At 40.3% G+C, this 12,693-nt stretch overlaps 1 protein-coding gene across 1 annotated transcript in view; it reads left to right on the plus strand.

The window, feature by feature from the left end:
• Nucleotides 1–12,693, plus strand: part of GABBR2 (gamma-aminobutyric acid type B receptor subunit 2) — an 858,895-nt gene that overhangs the window by 490,176 nt on the left and 356,026 nt on the right. The window contains exon 7 of the mRNA XM_044294545.1: nt 485–721. Within this exon, the coding sequence (XP_044150480.1) occupies nt 485–721 (237 nt within the window). The remainder of the gene's footprint in view (nt 1–484; nt 722–12,693) is intronic.

The raw sequence follows: 12,693 nt of genomic DNA on the forward strand, positions 1-12,693 counted from the left end.
GATCTTATATGCATCTGGATCTTATATGCATGTGTCGACTTTGATGAGATAAATCATTATTGTACCTGTAATACTTTGATGTTCAGAAAAAAGCAGCCTAAGTTGATACACTACCTTCCTGAAAGAGAGGAGGGAATAAAGCAGAAGCTCCTAACTTAGCATGGAGTTAACAACACAAAGAGTGGTAGAGGAGCTGGGATGAGACATCTGATCGGTAGAGGAGACACAGCACAACTAGGAGGAGCCTCTAAGCAAATGCAAAGAAAATGCATGTGTAGAAGACACAAATTATTTGGGTTAGACAGAACTTATCTAGCTGCATTAAATTTGACATTTATAAGTAATGTTACATGTTAATGCATCCAAGGACAAAATATATTTGGGAGAGAATGGCACATTATATCTACATATTATACTTGAACTGTATGTGGTATATTATTATCTGAGAATTACACAAAGAGTCATCATTATTTCCTCTATTTAGACTCCACAACAATATGAAAAAGAGTACAATGAAAAGAGATCGGATGTGGAGTCCAGTAAATTTCATGGTTACGCTTATGATGGAATATGGGTAATAGCCAAGACACTACACAGAGCAATGGAATATCTTAATGCGACCAATCGGCATCAAAGCATTCAGGATTTTAACTATACAAACCACAAGCTTGGGAAAATTTTCCTCGACGCAATGAATGAAACAAACTTCTTTGGAGTAACAGTAAGTACATTCTATTGTATAGCAGTCGAGAGAAAGACGTATAGAACATGAGTTTTTTTTTTAATAATTTGTATTCAATATTTTGATAAAAGGCCCATGTATGTTGTGTTCACATCTACTGTACATTGGAGGCTCCATTAGGAACTTTCATTGCATATTCTGTCAAAAATTGGAGACAAAATAATGAAGCATGTTGCGCTATTTTGTACAGCAGAAAGGCAGACATCATGATGGAAACCCAACAGAGCCAATTATAGTTAAGGGGTCTCTCAGTGCAGTTTGTGTTCGTCATATGACGGATTTGGCCCTTTCATCTTTGTCATTGCTTTGCTCCTAATGCGAACCCATTCTAAAGAGCCGCACACAATGACATATGGCTACTTTTTATTTTTATGACACTAAATATCATATAAAAGTTCAGTATTTTTAAGAAAAGTCACTTGCTGAATTTATTTTGAAAGACGAGGGTTGGTGAGAATAAACTAAATTAGATAAAAAGAAGATGCTTTCTTATTTGAGCCTTCTAAAGCATAACTAATGCTGATGTCACATGAAATATTACATAGTCCTCTGTCAACTGTCATTCTTTCAGCATTACAGTCACACTTTTCATCTTTGTAAAACATGAAATTAAATAGGTGTGCTGAATCCTTAGACATTTTCACATGGTAATCTCATGATATTTGTGTCAAGGATTATTTCCTAACCATTCTCCATAGGCCTACAGTTAATATCCCTAAAATCCAGTTAAAGGGGTATTCCCATCTCAGACAATGGGGGTATATTGCTAGGATATGCCCCCATTGTCTGATAGGTGCGGTTCTACAATGAGAACAGAGCAGAGAGAGCTGTTGCTGGAGGACCCCAGATTTCCCTGGGTCTGTCCACCACCAAGAAGTGAATGGGAGCGCACCGCGCACGCGCTGACCTTGCTCCCATTCATTTCTATGGGACAGACAGAAGTAGCCAAGCCAGTGCTCGGCTATTTTCGGCGGCCTTATAGAAATAAATGGAGGGCGTCTGCGCATGTGCAGTGTGCCCTCCGTTCATTTCTCCACTCCAATCTAATCCTAGCGATGTCGGAGATGCAAAACCCCTTTAAGCACTTGTTTGAGCAACTGAAAAATAGTTGCCTAATTTGTAATTGTTTTTTTATGGTTGAAAAGCATTTCAATTTATTTAGTTTTTTATTGGTGTTGTGACTGCTCTGTGGAATGGTTCTGTAAATTTAGTGTACAAGTTGGCTTCCATTCAAGTTATTAAAGCTCTGAAACAGCTGGAATTAGAGAGTTAAATTTTATCACGACAATATAAAACACTATATACAGACAATGGGGATAAGTTATCGTGAGGGGACTTTTTTTGCTTGAGTCTGCATTGAATCTTGCATTATTTGCACCATTGTATCAAATGTTTCAAATTGTTTGATAAATTAGGTGCATCTTTGACTATGTCTAGAGATGTTCCTCCAGCTTTTATGCCACCCACTTGCAACATTTGTGCGATATTTGTGTGACTTTTTAATATTTTCAATCTGGTCTACACCTCATTAGCATAGCTAACCACAGTCACTTTTCATAACTGGAGTGAATGGTGTAAGATCACAAAATGTCACACATTTTTCCACAAATTAAAAATAAGCCTTCTTTGCGAAAAAAGCCTTAATTCTGGAGTGCAGGGCTTGATAAATCCCCTCTATTATGTATGAGCATTTACAATAATGAATGCATGTAACAGGCAGGAATTGCTGTCCAAGAGTATGTGCCTGTCACATAGTAGGTTCTTGTCACACTTTGCTTCTAATACAATCAGAGCAGTACACAGATCTTATAGGGCCCGATAGCAAAACTTAACATGGAGCCCCTTCCCTGCCCAGTTTCATTATACAAGTGCAACAATCACTGCCAGGCAACACAAAATGCACTGTCACAGATCTGTGATTTTTTATTTTTTTTATTACACTGAAGAAATTTTAACTTAAAAAAACATTGTAATTAAAAAGTTATCCCTATTCCTCACCCACTTTATCTCACTTATATGTCGGAAAAATTGGAATAGGTGCCTAATAAATATGGTTCTCATTCTGAACACCAGACATACAGTATCTCTCAAAAGTGAGTACACCCCCCACATTTTTGTAAATATTTTATTATATCTTTTCATGGGAGAACATTGAAGATATGACACTTTATCACAATGGTTGCTAAAAAAATGGCTGCACAATATTTCACATACAAACAATAGAACTGAGGATTGGGAATCATTCTAAATTAAAGTGGTATTATACCTACTATAAATGGAAAAATAGAAGCTCTTTGCGCACATTTTTGATCAAACGTGTGTCGGGCCCATCTACCAGCCGTCAAGGTGGCTTCCGCAGATGGGTATCTAACACTAATATACCGCCTCTCTTGGACTTACCTAAGCCTACAATTTTCAGGGCAGAGTAGGAACCAGCTACATTTATACTCTTCTCAACTTGCAGGATAACAGGCCGAACTGGATGGACAAATGTCTTGTTTAGGCCTTATATACTATGTTACTGTGTTACTCTTGATGCCTGGTAGATGGCCCGACACATGTTTGATAAAAAAATGTGCGCAAAGAGCTTCTATTTTTATTTATTTATAGTAGGTATAATACCACTTTCATTTAGAATGATCCCCATTTCTCAGCTCTATTGTTTGTATGTGAAATGTTGTGTAGCCATTTTTTTTTATCAACCATGTTTGCTTGATGAATATGCACCTGTGACTATGAATATGAATGCGCTAGTCTAAATTTTCTTTGTCACAATGTAAAGTAGTCAGTGTACAGCTTGTATAACAGTGTAAATTTGGTGTGCACTCAAAATAACTCAACACAAAGCTATTAATGGCTAAACCACTGGCAACAAAAGTTTGTACACCCTCAATTAGCCATTTTCCCTCCCCAGTATCATGTGACTTGTTAGTGTTACAAGGTATCAGGTGTGAATGGGGAGGTGGTGTGTTAAATGTGGCGTTTTCGCTCTCACACCCTCTCACTGGAACTTCAACATGGCACCTCATGGCAAAGAACTCTCTGAGGATCTGGAAAAAAGAATTGCTGCTCTACATAAAGATGGCCTAGGCTATTAGAAGATTGCCAACTTCCAGAAACTGAGCTGAGGCAGGTTCCACTCAGAACAGGCCTCGTCATGGTCAACCAAAGAAGTTGAGTACACGTGCTCAGCGTCATATCCAGAGGTTGCCTTTTAAAAACAGACTTATGAGTACTGACAGCATTGCTGCAGAGGTTAAAGGGGAAGGGGGGTCAGCCTGTCAGAGCTCAGACTATACCACACACAGCATCAAATTGGTCTGCATGGCTGTTGTCTACAAAAAAGCCTTGCTGATGACAAGTAGATTAAAGGTTTGGATTACTGAAACCATGTCCTGTGGTCTGAAACCAAGGTAAACTTGTTTGGTTTAGATGGTGTCATGCATGTGGGACGACAACCAGGTGAGGAGTACAAAGACAATTGTGTCTTGCCTACAGTCATGCGTGGTGGTGGGAGTGTCATGATTTGGTGCTGCATGAGTGCTGCCGGCTGTGGGGAGCTACAGTTCATTGAGGGAACCATGAATGCCAACGTGTACTGTGACATACTGAAGAAGAGCATGATCCCCTCCCTTTGGAAACTGGGACACAGGGCAATATTCTAACATGATAACGACCATAAACACACCTCCAAGACAACCATTTCCTTGCTAAAAAAAACTGAGGGTAAAAATACTGGACTGGCTAAGCATGTCTCCAGACCTAAACCCTATTGAGCATCTGTGGGGCATCCTCAGAGCACAAGGTCTCTAACATCCACCAGTTCCATGATGTTGACATGGAAGAGTGGAAGAGGATTCCAGTGGCAAGCTGTAAAGCTCTAGTGAGCTCCATGTCCAGGAAAGTTAAGGCAGTGCTATAAAATAAAATATTGGCACCTTGGGCACATATTTGGCCATTTTTACTTAGGAGTTTACTCACTTTTGTTGCCAGAGGTTCAGACATTAATGGCTGTGTGTGTGTTGAGTTATTTTGAGGTTACACCAAATTTACATTGTGATACCAGCTGTACACTGACTACTTTACATTCTATTAAAGTGTCATATCTTCAGTGTTGTCCCATGAGAAAAGATATAATAAAACATTTGCAAAAATGTGAGGGGTGTACTTTTGTGAGATACTGTAAGTCTCCTGCTTCCATTATATTATAAAGCTGTCTGTCTGCCTGCAGCCACCACTAGGGGGAGCTCAATACACAGAAATGTATGCAGTTACAATTTAATGGAAGCTGAAATAATCTATTTGCATTGAGCTTCCCCTAGTGTAGGCTGCCTGAAAATGCAGTGTTTTTACATTGTGAAGAGGAAGAGGGAGTTCAGTGCAGATCCTCCTCTCACTGGGTCCCATAGCATGGGGTCTGCCTACATTGAAGGTATGCCACTGAATCCAATTATTCTACTGTAACATTGTGACCGGAATATTTGAAGGCGCTATTATTAGAGATGAGCAACACAGTCCCCCCAGACTATCCTGGATGCATCATTAGCTTGATAAAGGGCACTTAAAACAGGCCCAAAATGTTGCAGTATGTAACTAATTCATACTGGTAACGAATGGAAAATTAAGAATACAGCTAACGTTTAATTGCATCAAAATGCAATTAGTTTTCATCACCAAATCCAATCCTTTTACTGTATGAACATTTCAGTATGATTTTTTTTTCTTACCAGCAGGGAATTGGTTCCTTGTGCAACTTAGAAAAGTATCTTGATAAAGAAAGTGATCATGTTGAAAAATAGACAAAAGCTATGTTTCTATAGAATACTGGCCTTGTGCTACACATCATATGCTAATTTCCCAAGATACTTGTGTTTAACAACTATAGGGACTCCTTGGGATTGCAGCCTTCCAAACCTAACACAGACCTGATAGCACATGGAAATAATTGTTTCTTTTCATGCTTTGACAGTAAAATGTATGTCAAGGATTACTATTTAGTACTCTGAAGAGAATCTGGGGAGGCTACCTAAGGTTTGGATTGATGATCTTTTGTGGTCGCTCTACTATCATGCCGGGACATCCTGTGAAATATTGCTGCAGAAAGGCCTCATTTAGACTTGTATGTTTTTCCATTGTATTGTACTGTCCTTATTGACTAGGTGCCGAATTTGATGTCATTGTTCCTTGGATTTTTCATATAGATATTCTGATATTAATGATATGTCTTGATATTTTCCTACACCGTATTGGGGAAAATGTATCAAAGCCCGGTGTTTTAAGGCAATCTTTAAGATCCCTTGCAATGCCGGAAGATGCGCTTAATTCATTATGAGACACATGCCTCATCATAAAGTAGGCACATCCTCTGAGCAGTCAGTGAGCAAAAATGAATTTACGGCAGCCCATGGCATTCATCATTATAATAATTAGTGTTAAACGAAGCAAAGCATCCAAAGTGGAATTTGGTTCGAAGTTTAAGGAAACATCAATTCTAAACGAATGCCGGATGCACGTGTGAGAAGGTGAAAGTAGGTGTAGAGGAGACACACTCAGGGACGCTATATCCCCATAATGCTGTGCAGCCAGCCAATCCACAGGTAGCCACTCCCTGTGATTATGTACACACAGCAATGGAGGACCCTATCTGGGTATAGGTATATTTACAAAATCCACAAAAAAAGCCATACAGGCTTAGTACCTAACTTGACCCAGATAAATATTTACATATTGATAAAATATAACTTTTAACTGTATATATTTAAAACCCAATTGTGAGCAAAACAAATGGTATTAAAAATAAACTGTTCCCTGTGTTAAATGTCTGCCCAAAACCCCTGAGGAAGCCAATTTATCTGGCGAAACTTGTCGTGGGGCAGTCTTAGGTTTTATTGATCTGTTTGCCTGTGTTTTTAGTCGTGATAAAAGAGCAAATACGCATGATAGTGCATCTGTTAGTAGGTAGTTTTGGCTTTAATGTGAGCTAGTGATGCAACTGGCCACTAGTGATCTGTTAGCAGCACCTATGGGATTTAGTAGGGAGAGTGCACACCCCTGCTATTAGCAACTAAACACAAAGATATCAGACATTTAACTCAGGGAACAGTTTATTTTTAATACCTTTTTTGTTTTCCTCACAATTGGGTTTTAAATATATACAGTTAAAAGTTATATTTTATCAATATGTAAATATTTATCTGGGTCAAGTTAGGTACTAAGCCTTTATGGCTTTTTCTGTGGATTTCACCCCCCTGTGATGTCACAGCTAGACAGAGCCCTATAAAATATGCTCTGTCGCTGGTATTTTCCTGTAAGCTGACCAAAAGGAGAGACTTGATAAGATGCTTATTCATTAGGGACAGTGTTGCTGCAAAGTACAACATGTTAACAGAGAGTGCAGGGTGAGCGTAAGAGACTGCTGAACTATAGACTTTGCTACAATTTATCGCCATGTACATAAGTGTGCAGTGCACCAAGAATCATCATAGCTAGCAAATCAAAGCCAATATATAGAATTACTGTGCCGCAGTATTAAAGGGCGGTCTAATATATTGCCACATGCATATCGTTCAACCGCTGACAAATTTTCAATAAATCTCTTATTTTATATATAGAATTACTTTGCCGCAGTATTGAAGGGTGGTCTAATATATTGCTGTCTGCAGCTTGTTGAACTGCTGACACATTTACAGTAAATCTGTTACATTACTGATACAGTAACTGTACACTATGGCCAACAAACAGTTGCCTGGGTCCTCTAAAGGAATGGGCAGTGGCAAAAATCTTGCTGTGGCCGGCACAAATAGCAGCAAAAGAAGGGTTGGTGTCATCCAGCAGTTGTGTTTTGACCAACAATTCATCTGTACTAGAATGATTGACCCTCTATTCAACATCATCTCAAGTGACAACAGATACACACAGCCAGTAATCAGTGGGTTCCTCCAATACCATGCTTAGTTGGCATGACCCAGGAACTGCCCCTGTGACCTCACCTGTTATGAACCTGCCTATTGCTTTTGCCGCTCCTTCTGCTAGCAAAGAAATGTACTGTATACCGCCGACTAATATCCGCTTTTCAGCAAGGATGAGCTTTTTGAAGACAGTCAGTCTATTCAACTGTGCGGTGGATTCAAATTTATAATCACAAATACATTCTGTTAGCTGCTGTGTCCTATAGCGTCAGTATTAGACCGCAGTTAAATATCCAATTACGAGCGTCTCAACTTCATGAATCTTTATTACACACTGGAGCTTTAATTACTGTGGCTGCAGGTGTAATATATTTCCGTGTGCATCATGTTCTACTGCACCCACATTCAGAGTTAGTCCATTATTTTAATGATAGTGTTAGTTAAATATTTTGCCTTGTACAAGTGTGCATTGGGCCAAAATTCATCATTGTTAATAAGATCTGTTAGCTAAAAAAATAATAATCTGCCTCTGTATTATAATCCCCAATCCCTATGATGAACGGCGTTGAGTGGGTTACCTGCACCTGTCATCGAAGGGTAGACTCATGGCGATCCCTTCAGTGTAGCTTGCATGCAGCCCCCGCCACTTGTCCTTCAAAGATGTTAAAAGCGGGCCGCCTGGGATCAAATAACTACTTAGCATGGAGGAGTCGGGATGGTTATCGGAATGAACCACACAAATCGCTCCATCAACTCGATCCAAATTCATCATAGCTAATAAGTACTTTTAGAAAAAAAAATCATCTGCGTCGTTATTGCAATTGTATGGTTGGAACAACCACAGTATTACAGATCACTCCACCAACTGGACCCAAATTCATCATTCCTAGCTAACACATTCTGTTAGCGAAAATTTTATTCTGCGTCACTCTGACAGCCTTGAGAAAGTTTCAACTAATTCTATATCGCTGTGCTGTGCAACAAAATTTTAACCTATGTGGATCCCTCCATACGGTCCAGAATCCCTCCATACTATGAACTTAATGGTATTTTACTTTCAACATGTATTTGGGTTAAAACCCGATGAGCCAAACATGGTGGAGGAATCAAAAATGGCCGCTGGTTTATTGCCATAAGGGAGAGGAGCCTGAAAAATAACTGCCATATATTATGGTGACCAAACAGGGGCTGTTGCTGGTATGGAATAAAGGCATCTGAAGTGTTAAAAGTCTGCAACTGCCATTACCATCAGTCAGTGACATTAGTGCTGGGTGTCTGCTCTTTAAAACAGCTATTTTTAAATGCCCGTCCATTTCCATTGGCGTTAATATACTGCCGCTGGTTGAGAAAGGGTTAACTTCCAATCCTTCACACTCAGGGGCCTGGGTATACCTGATTTATAGCAATTTGTGACAAATTAATTTGTAACTAATCAAATTTCTTGTTGACGTTCGACGAATCGTCCGAATCAAATTTTAAAAAATTTTGCTCATCTCTAATCATAGCTAAAATCATCCTAGCTAATCTGTTGTGTTAGCTGTAGAGTTACTGAGCATCCATATTACAGACAGGTGTAATACATCGCCCTGTACATAAGTGTGCAGTGCACCAAAATCATTCTAGCTAATCCGTTCTGGGTATACCTGGTTTATAGAGATTTCTGACTAATTATTTGGTATCAAATCAAATTTCTTGTCAAACTTGGGTGAAATCTAATTTTTCAAAACTTTGATCATCTCTAATAATAATGATAAATGTGCCAGGGCTTATAGTCCTGCCCACACTGTGCCCCACCATGCCCCCTATTGGAAAGTGCCAAGGACATGGTAGAAATGTGTAGATTTAAGCACAATGCCATTTAAAAAGTCACTACTGTGTGTTTTTTTTACTTTTTAATGCCAGAAAACTGGAGTAGAGGGATGATAAATTCCCCACTATGTATTTTCCATCAGATGCCAAGTAATACATTGTGTTCCCTCATAACAGCACTGTTTTCAGTTATTTTCGGAGGGAATAAAACCTGTTATAAAAAAATCATATGGAACAAGTACTGACCACCATAAGATCATTTTAGACCACTTCAGTGAGGAGAAGATCTAAGAATGGAAAATGGCTGGAATATGGACAGATGTCAATCATAAGTCAACGAATATCCAGTTCTATATAACTGAATAACCCAGGGGCGGACGCAGACAGCAGAGGGCCCCTGTGCAAAGAATGTGCCTGGGTCCCCTCTCCCCAAACCACACATACAGACGTAAGCATATACAGTCGTGGCCAAAAGTTTGGAGAATTGCATAAATATTGGAAATTTGCATATACTCCAGAATGTTATGAAGAGTGATCAGATGAATTGCATAGTCCTTCTTTGCCATAAAAATTAACTTAATCCCCAAAAAAACGTTCCACTGCATTTCATTGCTGTTATTAAAGGACCTGCTGAGATCATTTCAGTAATCGTCTTGTTAACTCAACTTGTTGACGAGCACAAAGCTGGAGATCATTATGTCAAGCTGATTGGGTTAAAATGGCAGACTTGACCTGTTAAAAGGAGGGTGATGCTTGAAATCATTGTTCTTCCATTGTTAACCATGGTGACCTGGAAAGAAATGCGTGCAGCCATCATTGTGTTGCATAAAAATGGCTTCACAGGCAAGGATATTGTGGCTACTAAGATTGCACCTCAATCAACAATTTATAGGATCATCAAGAACTTCAAGGAAAGAGGTTCAATTCTTGTTAAGAAGGCTTCAGGGCGTCCAAGAAACTCCAGCAAGTGCCAGGATCATCTCCTAAAGAGGATTCAGCTACGGGATCGGAGTGCCACCACTGCAGAGTTTGCTCAGGAATGGCAGCAGGCAGGTGTGAGCGCATCTGCACGCACAGTGAGGCGAAGACTTTTGGAAGATGGCCTGGTGTCAAGAAGGGCAGCAAAGAAGCCACTTCTCTAAAAAAAAAAAAAAAACACATCAGGGACAGATTGATCTTCTGCAGAAAATATGGTGAATGGACTGCTGAGGACTGGGGCAAAGTCATATTCTCCGATGAAGCCTCTTTCCGATTGTTTGGGGCATCAGGAAAAAGGCTTGTCCGGAGAAGAAAAGGTGAGCGCTACCATCAGTCCTGTGTCATGCCAACAGTAAAGCATCCTGAGACCATTCATGTGTGGGGTTGCTTCTCATCCAAGGGAGTGGGCTTACTCACAATTTTGCCCAAAAACACAGCCATTAATAAAGAATGGTACCAAAACACAATGGAGCACCGTGTCATAAGGCAAAAGTGATAACTAAGTGGCTCGGGGATCAAAACGTTGACATTTTGGGTCCATGGCCTGGAAACTCCCCAGATCTTAATCCCCTTGAGAACTTGTGGGCAATCCTCAAGAGGCGGGTGGACAAACAAAAACCCACTAATTCTGACAAACTCCAAAAAGTGATTATGAAAGAATGGTTGCTCTCAGTCAGGAATTGGCCCAGAAGTTGATTGAGAGCATGCCCAGTCGAATTGCAGAGGTCCTGAAAAAGAAGGGCCAACACTGCAAATACTGACTCTTTGCATAAATGTCATGTAATTGACGATAAAAGCCTTTGAAACATATGAAGTGCGTGTAATTATATTTCACTACATCACAGAAACAACAGAAACAAAGATCTAAAAGCAGTTTAGCAGCAAACTTTGTGAAAACTAATATTTGTGTCATTCTCAAAACTTTTGGCCACAACTGTACAATATGTGCATAATCCTGGAAGAACAAGCAGCATATAATTACCAGGAGCGCAGTGCTGGCACAGGTAGCAACATTTAATAAGTACAGTACCAATGAAAAAGGGGGAAAATAAATAAAAATATAGATACAGTGACCGATTTAAGGCTACACAGTGCTTTTGGCCAACAATATGTCATGCAGTCAGGTCACGGCCCCATTTAATTTGACTAGTTGTGATGTATCATAGTGTCGCTGCAATCGTTGACTGCACAATGTGTGTTTCAGCCACAGCCACCTTGTGGTGCCAGCCTGAGGGCCCATTTAGACGGCTGTGCTTTACAGTCTGCAAATTGCGGTTCCACAAAACACAGAGACTGGCCGCGTGCGTCCTATGATAGAAAATGCCTATTCTTGTCTGCAATTGCAGCCAAAAATAGGACATGTTCTATCGTTGTGGGGGGCTGCAGAACGGACATATGGATGTGGACAACACGCAATGTGCTGCCGGCTTCTTCTAAGCACCCGTTGAAATGAATAGATCCACACCCATTCTGTGAAATTGCGAAACAGATGTGGACTCCTTCATACGGCCATCTGAATGTCCCCTAACACACATACTGGACTTTCATACATGCAACCGCTCTTTTTCACACATCCTCACACATGCAGGCACTCACATACACACTTGTACACGTGCAGGCACTGTCACACACACAATGTCACACATCCTCAGACGTACAGTCACTCACATACACATTTGTACACATGCAGGCACTGTCTCACACACACACATTGTCACACATCCTCACACGTGCAGGCACTCACATGCACATTTGTAAACGTGCCACATGCAGTCACTCACATACAGATTTGTACACAGGCAGGCACTGTCACACATGCAGTCACTCACATACACTTGTACACACGCAGGCACTGTCACACTCACACTGCCACACATCCTCACATGTGCAGGCACTCATATACACACTTGTACACATGCAGGCACTGTCACACATGCAGTCACTCACATACACTTGTACACATGCAGGCACTGTCACACACACAATGTCACACATCCTCGGACGTACAGTCACTCACATACACATTTGTACACATGCAGGCACTGTCTCACACACAATGTCACACATCCTCGGACGTACAGTCACTCACATACACATTTGTACACATGCAGGCACTGTCTCACACACACATTGTCAGACATCCTCACATGTGCAGGCACTCACATACGCATTTGTACACGTGCCACATGCAGTCACTCACATACACATTTGTACACATGCAGGCACTGTCACACAAGCAGTCACTCATATACACTT

The sequence above is a fragment of the Bufo gargarizans genome, chromosome 5 (assembly GCF_014858855.1).
Source record: "Bufo gargarizans isolate SCDJY-AF-19 chromosome 5, ASM1485885v1, whole genome shotgun sequence".
Lineage (NCBI taxonomy): Eukaryota > Metazoa > Chordata > Amphibia > Anura > Bufonidae > Bufo > Bufo gargarizans.